Source organism: Balaenoptera physalus (genome assembly GCF_965194825.1).
Source record: "Balaenoptera physalus genome assembly, chromosome: 12".
NCBI classification, from domain to species: Eukaryota; Metazoa; Chordata; class Mammalia; order Artiodactyla; family Balaenopteridae; genus Balaenoptera; species Balaenoptera physalus.
Window position 1 is genome coordinate 24,265,216 of NC_138897.1, and position 14,843 is coordinate 24,280,058.

General features: G+C 37.4%; 1 protein-coding gene across 3 annotated transcripts in view; it reads left to right on the forward strand.

Moving 5' to 3' along the window:
- The window catches only part of CFAP53 (cilia and flagella associated protein 53), a 69,935-nt gene that overhangs the window by 38,557 nt on the left and 16,535 nt on the right, over positions 1-14,843 (forward strand). For all 3 annotated transcript variants that reach the window (XR_014251629.1, XM_082416609.1, XM_082416608.1), the window contains exons 6-7: positions 5,044-5,260; positions 6,862-6,964. Coding sequence is in view for 2 of the 3 variants with exons in the window: in XM_082416609.1 (XP_082272735.1) it covers positions 5,044-5,260; positions 6,862-6,964 (320 nt within the window). In the remaining variant the exon portion in view is untranslated. The remainder of the gene's footprint in view (positions 1-5,043; positions 5,261-6,861; positions 6,965-14,843) is intronic.

The following is a 14,843-nucleotide window of genomic DNA, read 5'->3' on the forward strand; positions in this document are numbered from 1 at the left end:
TAGAATTCACCAGTGAACTCATCTGTGAATGGTGCTTTCTGTTTCAGAAAGTTAATTATTAATTCACTTTCTTTAATAATAGATATAGGCCTATTCAGATTGTCCTTTTCTTCTTGTGTCAATTTTGGCAGATTGTGTCTTTCAAAGAAGTGGTTCATTTCCTTTAGGGTATCAAATTTATGAGCATAGAGTTGTTCATAGTATTTCTTTCTTACTCTTTTAATGACTGATGGATTTGTACATGTAGTGATGTCCCCTCTTTCATTTCTGATATTACTAATCTTGGTCGTCTCCTCTCTTAGTTAGCCTGGCTAGAGGCTTATCGATTTTATTGATCTTCTTAAAGAACTAGCTTTTGCTTTCATTGATTTTCTCTTTGATTTCCTGTTTTCAATTTCATTGATTTCTCCTCTAGTTTTTATTTCTTTTCTTCTGCTTACTGTGGATTTAATTTGCCTTTTTTTCTAGTTTCCTAAGGTGGAAGTTTAGATTATTGATTTTTTAAAAAAAATTTTTAACATCTTTAGTAGAGTATAATTGCTTTACAGTGGTGTGTTAGTTTCTGCTTTATAACAAAGTGAATCAGTTATACATATACATATGTCCCCATATCTCTTCCCTCTTGCGTCTCCCTCCCTCCCACACTCCCTATCCCACCCCTCTAGGTGGTCACAGAGCACCAAGCTGATCTCCCTGTGCTATGCGGCTGCTTCCCACTAGCTATCTATTTTACGTTTGGTAGTGTATATATGTCCATGCCACTCTCTCACTTCATCCCAGCTTACCCTTCCCCCTCCCCATGTCCTCAAGTCCATTCTCTACATCTGCGTCTTTATTCCTGTCCTGCCCCTAGGTTCTTCAGAACCCCCCCCCCTTTTTTTTATATTCCATATATTGTGTTAGCATATGGTATTTGTTTTTCTCTTTCTGACTTACTTCATTCTGTATGACAGACTCTAGGTCCATCCACCTCACTACAAATAACTCAATTTCGTTTCTTTTTATGGCTGAGTAATATTCCATTGTATATATGTGCCACCTCTTCGTTATCCATTCATCTGTTGATGGATACTGAGGTTGCTTCCATGTCCTGGCTATTGTAAATAGAGCTGCAGTGAACATTGTGGTACATGACTCTTTTTGAATTATGGTTTTCTCAGGGTATATGCCCAGTAGTGGGATTGCTGGGCCGTATGGTAGTACTATTTTTAGTTTTTTAAGGAACCTCCATACTGTTCTCCATAGTGGCTATATCAATTTACATTCCCACCAACAGTGCAAGAGGGTTTCCTTTTCTCCACACCCTCTCCAGCATTTATTGTTTGTAGATATTTTGATGATGGCCATTCTGACCAGGATAAGATGATATCTAATTGTAGTTTGATTTGCATTTCTCTAATGATTAATGATGTTGAGCATTCTTTCATGTGTTTGTTGGCAATCTGTATATCTTCTTTGGAGAAATGTCTGTTTAGATCTTCTGTCCATTTTTGGATTGGGTTGTTTGTTTTTTTTTGATATTGAGCTGCATGAGCTGCTTGTAATTTGTGGAGATTAATCCTTTGTCAGTTGCTTCATTTGCAAATATTTTCTCCCATTGTGAGAGTTGTCTTTTCGTCTTGTTTATGATTTCCTTTGCTGTGCAAAAGCTTTTAAGTTTCATTAGGTCCCATTTGTTTATTTTTGTTTTTATTTCCATTTCTCTAGGAGGTGGGTCAAAATGGATCTTGCTGTGATTTATGTCATTGAGTGTTCTGCCTATGTTTTCCTCTAAGAGTTTTACAGTGTCTGGCCTTACATTTAGGTCTTTAATCCATTTTGAGTTTATTTTTGTGTATGGTGTTAAGGAGTGTTCTAATTTCATTCTTTTACGTGTAGCTGTCCAGTTTTCCCAGCACCACTTATTGAAGAGGCTGTCTTTTTTCCACTGTATATTCTTGCCTCCTTTATCAAAGATAAGGTGACCATATGTGTGTGGGTTTATCTCTGGGCTTTCTATCCTGTTCCATTGATCTATATTTCTGTTTTTGTGCCAGTACCATACTGTCTTGATTACTGTAGCTTTGTAGTATCATCTGACGTCCGGGAGCCTGATTCCTCCAGCTCCGTTTTTCTTTCTCAAGATTGCTTTGGCTATTCGGGGTCTTTTGTGTTTCCATACAAATTGTGAAATTTGTTGTTCTATTTCTGTGAAAAATGCCATTGGTAGTTTGATAGGGATTGCATTGAATCTGTAGATTGCTTTGAGTAGTAGAGTCATTTTCACAATGTTGATTCTTCCAATCCAAGAACATGGTATATCTCTCCATCTATTTGTATCATCTTTAATTTCTTTCATCAGTGTCTTATAATTTTCTGCATACAGGTCTTTTGTCTCCTTAGGTAGGTTTATTCCTAGAAATTTTATTCTTTTTGTTGCAATGGTAAATGGGAGTGTTTTCTTAATTTCACTTTCAGATTTTTCATCATTAGTGTAGAGGAATGCAAGAGATTTCTGTGCATTAATTTTGTATCCTGCTACTTTACCAAATTCATTGATTAGCTCTAGTAGTTTTCTGGTAGCATCTTTAGGATTCTCTATGTATAGTATCATGTCATCTGCAAACAGTGACAGCTTTACTTCTTCTTTTCCGATTTGGATTCCTTTTATTTCTTTTTCTTCTCTGATTGCTGTGGCTAAAACTTCCAAAACAATGTTGAATAATAGTGGTGAGAGTTGACAAACTTGTCTTGTTCCTGATCTTGGAGGAAATGCTTTCAGTTTTTCACCATTGAGGACAGTGTTGGCTGTGGGTTTGTCATATGTGACCTTTATTATGTTGAGGTAAGTTCCCTCTATGCCTACTTTCTGGAGGGTTTTTATCATAAATGGATGTTGGATTTTGTCAAAAGCTTATTCTGCATCTATTGAGAGGATCATATGGTTTTTCTCCTTCAATTTGTTAATATGGTGTATCACATTGATTGATTTGCGTATATTGAAGAATCCTTGCATTCCTGGGATAAACCCCACTTGATCATGGTGTATGATCCTTTTAATGTGCTGTTGGATTCTGTTTGCTAGTATTTTGTTGAGGATTTTTGCATCTATGTTCATCAGAGGTATTGGCCTGTAGTTTTCTTTCTTTGTGACATATTTGTCTGGTTTTGGTATCAGGGTGATGGTGGCCTCGTAGAATGAGTTTGGGAGTTTTCCTCCCTCTGCTATATTTTGGAAGAGTTTGAGAAGGATAGGTGTTAGCTCTTCTCTAAATATTTGATAGAATTCGCCTGTGAAGCCATCTGGTCCTGGGCTTTTGTTTGTTGGAAGATTTTTAATCACAGTTTCAATTTCAGTGCTTGTGTTTGGTCTGTTCATATTTTCTATTTCTTCGTGGTTTAGTCTTGGAAGGTTGCGCATTTCTAAGAAGTTGTCCATTTCTTCCAGGTTGTCCGTTTTATTGGCATATAGCTGCTTGTAGTAATCTCTCACGATCCTTTGTATTTCTGCAGTGTCAGTTGTTACTTCTCCTTTTTCCTTTCTAATTCTCTTGATTTGAGTCTTCTCCCTTTTTTTCTTGATAAGTCTGGCTAATGGTTTATCAATTTTGTTTATCTTCTTATAGAACCAGCTTTTAGTTTTATTGATCTTTGCTATTGTTTGCTTCATTTCTTTTTCATTTTTTTCTGATCTGACCTTTATGATTTCTTTCCTTCTGCTACCTTTCGGGGTTTTTTGTTCTTCTTTCTCTAATTGCTTTAGGTGTAAGGTTAGGTTGTTTATTTGAAATGTTTCTTAAGGTAGGATTGTATTGCTATACACTTGCTCTTAGAACTGCTTTTGCTGCATCCCATAGGTTTTGGGTTGTCGTGTTTTCATTGTCATTTGTCCCTAGGTATTTTTTGATTTCCTCTTTGATTTCTTCAGTGATCTCTTGGTTATTTAGTAGTGTATTGTTTAGCCTCCATGTGTTCGTATTTTTTACAGATTTTTTCCTGTAATTGATATCTAGTCTCATAGCGTTGTGGTTGGAAAAGATACTTGATACGATTTCAATTTTCTTAAATTTACCAAGGCTTGATTTGTGACCCAAGATATGATCTATCGTGGAGAGTGTTCCATGAGCACTTGAGAATAAAGTGTATTCTGTTGTTTTTGGATGGAATGTCCTATAAATATCAATTAAGTCCATCTTGTTTAATGTATCATTTAAAGCTTGTGTTTCCCTATTTATTTTCATTTTGGATGATCTGTCCATTGGTGAAAGTGGGCTGTTAAAGTCTCCTACTATGATTGTGTTACTGTCGATTTCCCCTTTTATGGCTGTTAACATTTGCCTTATGTATTGAGGTGCTCGTATGTTGGGTGCATAAATATTTACAATTGTTATATCTTCTTCTTGGATTGATCCCTTGATCATTATGTAGTGTCCTTCTTTGTCTCTTGTAATAGTCTTTGTTTTAAAGTCTATTTTGTCTGATATGAAATTGCTACTCCAGGTTTCTTTTGATTTCCTTTTGTGTGGAATATCTTTTTCCATCCCCTCTCTTTCAGTCTGTATGTGTCCCTAGATCTGAAGTGGGTCTTGTAGACAGCATATATATGGGTCTCGTTTTTGTATCCATTCAGCCAGTCTATGTCTTTTGGTTGGAGCATTTAATCCATTTACATTTAAGGTAATTATCGATACGTATGTTCCTATTACCATTTTCTTAATTGTTTTGGGTTTGTTATTGTAGGTCTTTTCCTTCTCTTGTGTTTCCTGCCTAGAGAAGTTCCTTTAGCATTTGTTGTAAAACTGGTTTGGTGGTGCTGAATTCTCTTAGGTTTTGCTTGTCTATAAAGGTTTTAATTTCTCCGTCAAATCTGAATAAGATCCTTGCTGGGTAGAGTAATCTTGGTTGTAGGTTTTTCTCCTTCATCACTTTAAATATGTCCTGCCAGTCCCTTCTGGCTTGCAGAGTTTCTGCTGAAAGATCAGCTGTTATCCTTATGGGGATTCCCTTGTGTGTTATTTGTTGTTTTTCCCTTGCTGCTTTTAACGTTTTTTTTATGTTATGTAGGAAGATATGATAAGAGAACAGAAGATATATCATCAGTACTTGGCACAGTGGCATAAGGAAGAAAAAGCTCAGGAGAAAGAACTGGACAGAATGTTAGAGAAAGAGATGGAAAAGAAGTTTGCTGAGGAGGGCAAGGAGCTGAGACTTGAAAAGGAGGCAAGAAAACAACTTTTGAATGAGGTCATGTGTACAAGGAAACTGCAAGTTCAAGAAAAGTGTAAGGAAATGAATTATAATTATGTTATATTTGGGTCTTAATTCAATTTAAGTAGCAACCAAAATATTTATTAAATAAGCATTATGTGTGAAATACTATGAAGAATGTAAAAAGGATTAAGGCAAGATCCCTGCTTTGCAGGGACCTTACCTAATTGAATACTTGAATATCTTTCTGCAGGTGTCTCCATACGTCCATACCTGCATGCCTTTGCTTGGGTAGTTTTCTCTCCCTATGATGCTTTTTATCTTGAGAACTCCTGGACATCCTTCAAGGCCAACTCAAATATCTCATTCCTTGAGAGGCCCTCTGTGTTCCTGTATTCATAATAAATCTTCTTTCTGGGGTTCTCACCATTGCTTGTTCACATCTCTTAGCATACCACTGAATTCCCTCAGCTTCAGTGCTTGGTCACAGAAGGAAATATTTGTTGAGAGGATTTCTATACCCAGATGTAAACATTTACTGTTAGGGTACTATGGACTTCACACTAGCTGTCTTTGCAAGAGAAAGCTCATCTTGGTTCCACTGATTAATTCTCCACTCCAGGAATTATAATGGCAGTTGAAAATTGTTAAGCCAGTATTAGATGGAGTTTTAAGAAATGAGAAGAAAGCTTCTATGATAAAATGATTTCTGTATTCTCCCATGATAAATGTTTTAGAATATGTTGAGAAAACATGGAAAATTTAAGTATTTGGAACCATTTATAAACAAGGAAATAAAATCAACCATAATGCACCACCCAGGAATAGCTACTGTTCACAACTTCCTGTATTTCCTTCCAGTATTTTTATTATGTATGTCATTTCCCCTCACAAATTAGGATCTTGTTGTATATATTTTTTTACAGCCTGCATTTCCCACGTATCATAAACATTTTTCCAGGTTAATTTCCTTCAATTGTAATATTTGTAATGCTTCCTAGAAATCCATTATAAAAATGGACCATAATTTATTTTACCTAAACACAGCTAATGGACCTTCAGCCTGTTTTGAATCTTTTTCCTGCTGTGTTAGCATTGCAGGTTACTATCTCTGTACATAGGTGTTTTGGCTCATATATGATTAAGATAAATTCCTGTAAATGGATTTGGGACCAAAGATATGTACATTTTAGATGTATATTGCCTGGTTTTATTTATTCTTTTGTGAACTCTGTTCTCTTTGTCATTTTTTACCTACTGGGTTGTTTAAGTTTTCCTTATTTAATTTATAAGAGACTTACATACTGTTTTTCCAGTACTTATTTTGTAATAAATAAAATCCCCTATTAATATAAATGGCAATAGAACTGTTTGTCCTCAAGAAGAGAAAGATGAGAAGTGTTCAAACAGTGGTAATCTGGTATGAAAAAGGCTGATCATAGATTTCAGTGACAAATGATTAAGAGAAAATCTCTGTAGATTGCAGCACATATGAATCTAAACCCTATTCTTTCCTTAATGGAGATGACTACTTCTACCTTATTAAGCTAAGATCCAGCCCAGTGATTCTAAGCTCTGCCTTTCTAAAGACAATATGGCATCGATGCCCCGAAAGATGTCAGCAAGTCTTTTCTGAAAAAGTCATTCAGCAAAAATTACTTTTGTCTTTCTTAGTGCAACGAAAAGCAAAAGAACAGGAAGAACGTGTTATGGAACAGGAACGCATAAATGAAGGTCTTAAAGAGCTTAACCGTGAAGAGAGGGAGGATTTTACAAGGTATGATTTTGTTTTCTTTATTATTGCTAACTAACCAAAAATAGGAGATTTTTAGCATAGAGGACAATGTGCCATAATTCATGTATTATTGATGTTATTTTATGTCAGTATTACATTTGTCCTAAAAGCTCAATTCAGTTTATAAAATTTCATATAAAAATAAGCAACAACCATTTTGGTAAAATTAAATTCTGTACATTGTGTACATTCTGATTATACACATTAGGTATTAAACTGGATAAACATCTTAAAAAATAAAACAAATTAGAAACAATTTTTATAAAGTAGGCACCAACCCTAAATCGTAATGAAATAAGTTTTTTCCCCCATGAAATAAACCCAGAAATACAACATGACCTAATTAGTTAGATTAACAGAAATGGCTTATGGGGTTATGATTCCATGCAAATGTCCCAGGAAGATTTTTTGTAGCCTGGCTGAGCTGGAAAACTGAAGTGCTCTGGGTGCTTTGAGATGTACCACTTCCCTCCTCGGGCAAGTGTCCCTCTGATCACCATAATCAGGCTCAGGTAGAGAAAATTGGCTGATGCCTCCTTGCAGCCTTTCTCAGATCATAGCAGTCCCTTCCCACCGATGACTATGACACCCAGTTCAGGTGACCAGTGTGGTGGAGAAAGAGGACCTGGCTCCTCTAATTGCTGGTCACCCTCCCTGTCCCTAGGACCTGTTCCCCGGCTCACCCACATTTGGTACATAGAAATAAGTTCTCTTCTTTATAGGAAGAGTATGGTTTATATACCTGAGCCTATTGTTACTTTGGGGGCACTACCAACAACATCTGGCCTACCCTACTGACTTCCTGCTACTTGTTCTGCTCTGGAGTTCCTTCCTTCTCACTTTTGAAAAGTCTGTTGTTGGAGATGTGAGGGGAATTTAATGAATAACAACTCTCTTCCCTGCCCAACTTTTATTTTTTTCTTATATTAACATCTTTATTGGAGTATAATTGCTTTCCAATGGTGTGTTAGTTTCTGCTATATCATAAAGTGAATCAGCTCTACATATACATATATCCCCACATCCCCTTCCTCTTGCATCTCCCCCCGACCCTCCCTATCCCACCCCTCTAGGTGGTCACAGAGCACCTAGCTGATCTCCCTGTGCTGTGCGACTGCTTCCCACTACCTATTTTACATTTCGTAGTGTATATATGTCCATGCCACTCTCTCACTTCATCCCAGCTTACACTTCCCCCTCCCTGTGTCCTCAAGTCCATTCTCTACTTCTGCATCTTTATTCCTGTCCTGCCCCTCGGTTCTACTTCACTCTGTATGACAGACTCTAGGTCCATCCACCTCACTACAAATAACTCAATTTCGTTTCTTTTTATGACTGAGTAATATTCCATTGTACATATGTGCCACAACTTCTTTATCCATTCATCTGTTGATGGACACTTAGGTTGCTTCCATGTCCTGGCTATTGTAAATAGAGCTGCAGTGAACATTGTGGTACATGACTCTATTTTCTCTTTTTTCAGTTTTGCTTCAGAATGTATTTATTTAGGTTTATAAAATATTAAATATATTTATAATATATGTAAATATATATATTTTTTTATCTGAAATTCAAATTTAACCCAGTGTCCTGTTTTTTTTTTTAACACCTTTATTGGAGTATAATCGCTTTACAATGGTGTGTTCATTTCTGCTGTATAACAAAGTGAACCAGCTATACATAAACACACATCCCCATATCTCCTCCCTCTTGCGTCTCCCTCCCACCCTCCCTATCCCACCCCTCTAGGTGGTCACAAAGCACAGAGCTGATCTCCCTGTGCTATGCAGCTGCTTCCCACTAGCTATCCATTTTACATTTGGTAGTGTATCTATGTCCAGTCCACTCTCTCACTTCATCCCAGCTTACCCTTCCCCATCCCCATGTCCTCAAGTCCATTCTCTACGTCTGCGTCTTTATTCCTGTCCTGCCCCTAGGTTCTTCAGAAACCCCCCTTTTTTTTTTATATTCCATATATTAAGTTAGCATATGGTATTTGTTTTTCTCTTTCTGACTTACTTCATTCTGTATGACAGACTCTAGGTCCATCCACCTGACTACAAATAACTCAGTTTCGTTTCTTTTTATGGCTGAGTAATATTCCATTGTATATATGTGCCACATCTTCTTTATCCATTCATCTGTTGATGGATACTGAGGTTGCTTGCATGTCCTGGCTATTGTAAATAGAGCTGCAGTGAACATTGTGGTACATGACTCTTTTTGAATTATGGTTTTCTCAGGGTATATGCCCAGTAGTGGGATTGCTGGGCCGTATGGTAGTACTATTTTTAGTTTCTTAAGGAACCTCCATACTGTTCTCCATAGTGGCTGTATCAATTTACATTCCCACCAACAGTGCAAGAGGGTTCCCTTTTCTCCACACCTTCTCCAGCATTTATTGTTTGTAGATATTTTGATGATGGCCATTCTGACCGGTGTGAGGTGATACCTCATTGTAGTTTTGATTTGCATTTTGCTAATGATTAGTGATGTTGAGCATTCCTTCATGTGTTTGTTGGCAATCTGTATATCTTCTTTGGAGAAATGTCTGTTTAGATCTTCTGCCCATTTTTGGATTGGGTTGTTTGTTTCTTTGATATCGAGCTGCATCAGCTGCTTGTAAATTTTAGAGGCTAATCTTTTGTCAGTTGCTTCATTTGCAAATATTTTCTCCCATTGTGAGGGCTGTCCTTTCATCTTGTTTATGTTTTCCTTTGCTGTGCAAAAGCTTTTAAGTTTCATTAGGTCCCATTTGTTTATTTTTGTTTTTATTTCCACTTCTCTAGGAGGTGGGTCAAAAAAGATCTTGCTGTGATTTATGTCATAGTGTTTTGCCTATGTTTTCCTCTAAGAGTTTTACAGTGTCTGGCCTTACATTTAGGTCTTTGATCCATTTTGAGTTAATTTTTGTGTATAGGTTAGGGAGTGTTCTAATTTCATTCTTTTACATGTAGCTGTCTAGTTTTCACAGCACCACTTATTGAAGAGGCTGTCTTTTCTCCATTGTATATTCTTGCCTCCTTTATCAAAAATAAGGTGACCATATGTGCATGTGTTTACCTCTGGGCTTTCCATCCTGTTCCATTGATCTATATTTCTGTTTTTGTGCCAGTACCATACTGTCTTGATTACTGTAGCTTTGTAGTATAGCCTGAAGTCAGGGAGCCTGATTCCTCCAGCTCCATTTTTCTTTATAAGATTGCTTTGGCTCTTCGGGGTCTTTTGTTTTCCATACAAATTGTGAAATATTTTGTTCTAGTTCTGTGAAAAATGCCAGTGGTACTTTGATAGCGATTGCGTTGAATCTGTAGATTGCTTTGGGTAGTATAGTCATTTTCAATGTTGATTCTTCCAATCCAAGAACATGGTATATCTCTCCACCTGTTTGTATCATCTTGAATTTCTTTCATCAGTGTCTTATAGTTTTCTGTATACAGGTCTTTTGTCTCCTTAGGTAAGTTTATTCCTAGGTATTTTATTCTTTTTGTTGCAATGGTAAATGGGAGTGTTTCCTTATTTCTCTTTCAGATTTTTCATCATTAGTGTAGAGGAATACAAGAGATTTCTGTGCATTAATTTTGTATCCTGCTACTTTACCAAATTCATTGATTAGCTCTAGTAGTTTTCTGGTAGCATCTTTAGGATTCTCTATGTATAGTATCATGTCATCTGCAAACAGTGACAGCTTTACTTCTTCTTTTCCGATTTGGATTCCTTTTATTTCTTTTTCTTCTCTGATTGCTGTGGCTAAAACTTCCAAAACAATGTTGAATAATAGTGGTGAGAGTTGACAAACTTGTCTTGTTCCTGATCTTGGAGGAAATGCTTTCAGTTTTTCACCATTGAGGACAGTGTTGGCTGTGGGTTTGTCATATGTGACCTTTATTATGTTGAGGCAAGTTCCCTCTATGCCTACTTTCTGGAGGGTTTTTATCATAAATGGATGTTGGATTTTGTCAAAAGCTTATTCTGCATCTATTGAGAGGATCATATGGTTTTTCTCCTTCAATTTGTTAATATGGTGTATCACATTGATTGATTTGCGTATATTGAAGAATCCTTGCATTCCTGGGATAAACCCCACTTGATCATGGTGTATGATCCTTTTAATGTGCTGTTGGATTCTGTTTGCTAGTATTTTGTTGAGGATTTTTGCATCTATGTTCATCAGTGATATTGGCCTGTAGTTTTCTTTCTTTGTGACATCTTTGTCTGGTTTTGGTATCAGGGTGATGGTGGCCTCGTAGAATGAGTTTGGGAGTGTTCCTCCCTCTGCTATATTTTGGAAGAGTTTGAGAAGGATAGGTGTTAGCTCTTCTCTAAGTGTTTGATAGAATTCACCTGTGAAGCCATCTGGTCCTGGGCTTTTGTTTGTTGGAAGATTTTTAATCACAGTTTCAATTTCAGTGCTTGTGATTGGTCTGTTTATATTTTCTATTTCTTCCTGGTTCAGTCTCAGAAGGTTGTGCTTTTCTAAGAATGTGTGTATTTCTTCCAGGTTGTCCATTTTATTGGCATAGAGCTGCTTGTAGTAATCTCTCATGATCCTTTGTATTTCTGCAGTGTCAGTTGTTACTTCTCCTTTTTCCTTTCTAATTCTATTGATTTGAGTCTTCTCCCTGTTTATCTTGATGAGTCTGGATAATGGTTTATCAATTTTGTTTATCTTCTTATAGAACCAGCTTTTAGTTTTACTGATCTTTGCTATCGTTTGCTTCATTTCTTTTTCATTTATTTCTGATCTGACCTTTATGATTTCTTTCCTTCTGCTAACTTTGGGTTTTTTTGTTCTTCTGTCTCTGATTGTTTTAGGTGTAAGTTTAGGTTGTTTATTTGAGATGTTTCTTGTTTCTTGAGGTAGGATTGTATTGCTCTAAACTTCCCTCTTAGAAGTGCTTTTACTGCATCCCATAGGTTTTGGGTTGTCGTGTTTTCATTGTCATTTGTCTCTAGGTATTTTTTGATTACCTCTTTGATTTCTTCAGTGACCTCTAGGTTATTAAGTAGTGTATTGTTTAGCCTCCATGTGTTTGTATTTTTTACAGGTTTTTTTCCTGTAGTTGGTATCTAGTCTCATAGCATTGTGGTCGGAAAAGATACTTGATAAGATTTCAATTTTTAAAAATTTACCAAAGCTTGATTTTTGTCCCAAGATATGATCTATCCTGGAGAATGTTCCATGAACACTTGAGAAGAAAGTGTATTCTGTTGTTTTTGGCTGGAATGTCATATAAATATCAATTAAGTCCATCTTGTTTAATGTATCATTTAACGCTTGTGTTTCCTTATTTATTTTCATTTTGGATGATCTGTCCATTAGTGAAAGTAGGGTGTTAAAGTCACCTACTTTGATTTTGTTACTGTTGATTTCCCCTTTTATGGCTGTTAGTATTTGCCTTATGTATTGAGGTGCTTCTATGTTGGGTACATAAATATTTACAATTGTTATATCTTCTTCTTGGATTGATACCTTGATCATTACGTAGTGTCCTTCTTTGTCTCTTGTAATAGTCTTTATTTTAAAGTCGATTTTTTCTGATAATGAGAATTGCTACTCCAGGTTTCTTTTGATTTCCATTTTCATGGAATATCTTTTTCCATCCCCTCACTTTCAGTCTGTATGTTTCCCTAGGTCTGAAGTGGGTCTCTTGTAGGCAGCATATATATGGGTCTTGTTTTTATATCCATTCAGCCAGTCTATGTCTTTTGGTTGGAGCATTTAATCCATTTACATTTTAGGTAGTTATCTATATGTATGCTCATATTATTGTCATTTTCTTAATTGCTTTGGGTTTGTTATTGTAGGTCTTTTCCTTCTCTTGTGTTTCCTGCCTAGAGAAGTTCCTTTAGCATTTGTTGTAAAGCTGGTTTGGTGGTGCTGAATTCTCTTAGCTTTTGCTTCTCTGTAAAGGTTTTAATTTCTCCGTCAAATCTGAATGAGATCCTGGCTGGATAGAGTAATCTTGGTTGTAGGGTTTTCCCTTTCATCACTTTAAATATGTCCTGCCACTCCCTTCTGCTTTCTGAGTTTCTGCTGAAAGATCAGGTGTTAACTTTATGGGGATTCCCTTGTATGTTGTTTGTTGCTTTTCCCTTGCTGCTTTTAATATTTTTTCTTTGTATTTATTTTTTGATAGTTTGATTAATATGTGTCTTGGCATGTTTCTCCTTGGAATTATTCTCTGTAGGACTCTTTGTGCCTCCTGGACTTGATTGGCTCTTTCCTTTCCCATGTTAGGGAATTTTTCAACTATAATCTCTTCAAATATTTTCTCAGTCCCTTTCTATTTCTCTTCTTCTTCTGGGACCCCTATAATTTGAATGTTGGTGCATTTAATGTTGTCCCAGAGGTCTCTGAGACTGTCCTCAATTCTTTTCATTTTTTTTTCTTTATTCTGCTCTGCGGTAGTTATTTCTACTATTTTATCTTCCAGGTCACTTATCCGTTCTTCTGCATCAATTATTCTGCTATTGATTCCTTCTAGAGAATTTTTAATTTCATTTATTGTGTTGTTAATCACTGTTTGTTTGCTCTTTAGTTCTTCTAGGTCCTTGTTAAACGTTTCTTGTATTTTCTCCATTCTATTTGCAAGATTTTGGATCATCTTTACTATTATTACTCTGAATTCTTTTTCAGGTAGACTGCCTATTTCCTCTTCATTTTTTTGGTCAGGTGGGTTTGTTTCTTGCTCCTTCATATGCTGTGTATTTCTCTGTCTTCTCATTTTGCTTAACTTACTGTGTTTGTGGTTTCCTTTTCACAGGCTGCAGGTTCGTAGTTCCCATTATTTTTGGTGTCTGTCCCCAGTGGCTAAGGTTGCTTCAGTGGATGTGTAGGCTTCCTGGTGGAGGGGACTGGTACCTGTGTTCTGGTGGATGAGCCTGGATCTTGTCTTTCTGGTGGGCAGGACTGCGTCTGGTGGTGTGTTTTGGGGTGTTGGTGACCTTATTATGATTTTAGGCAGCCTCTCTACTAATGGGTGGGGTTTGTGTTCCTGTCTTGCTAGTTGTTTGGCATGGGGTGTCCAGCACTTGAGGTTGCTGGTCATCGAGTGGAGTTGGGTCTTACCGTTGAGACAGAGATCTGTGGGAGAGCTCTTGCCAATTGATATTACGTGGGGCCGGGAGGTCTCTGTTGGACCAATGTCCTGAACTTGGCTCTCCCACCTCAGAGGTCCAGGCCTGACACCCGGCAGGAGCACCAAGACCCTGTTAGCCACACAGCAGCTGTGCAATCTTGGGCAGCCTGTTTTATTCTCCAGGCCTCAGTTTCTCCATCTCCAAACTCCGGAACTCCACACTCCAGAGGCCCTCCTTTCAACGTGCTGCCTCTCCCCTTCCGTGCATGTCCTAAGCCCCTGCCCAACTTTTGAATCAACTGAGAAATAAGAAAAATAGTGTGAGCAGAAGGTATTACAGTTACCTATTGGTGTATAACAACACCCCCCCAAATTTGTGGTTTAAAGTGAGTTATGGGGCTTCCCTGGTGGCGCAGTGGTTGAGAATCTGCCTGCTAATGCAGGGGGCACGGGTTCGAGCCCTGGTCTGGGAAGATCCCACATGCCGCGGAGCAACTAGGGCCGTGAGCCACAGCTACTGAGCCTGCGCATCTGGAGCCTGTGCTCCGCAACAAGAGAGGCCGCGATAGTGAGAGGCCCACACACCGCGATGAAGAGTGGCCCCCGCTTGCCGCAACTAGAGAAAGCCCTCACACAGAAACGAAGACCCAACACAGCCAAAAATAAATAAAATTTTAAAAACAATAAGTAAAATAATAAAGTGAGTTATGATTATGTCTCATGATTCTGTGGTTGACAAGGCTCAGCTGGGTGGTTCTTACTTGGGGTCTCTCATGTGG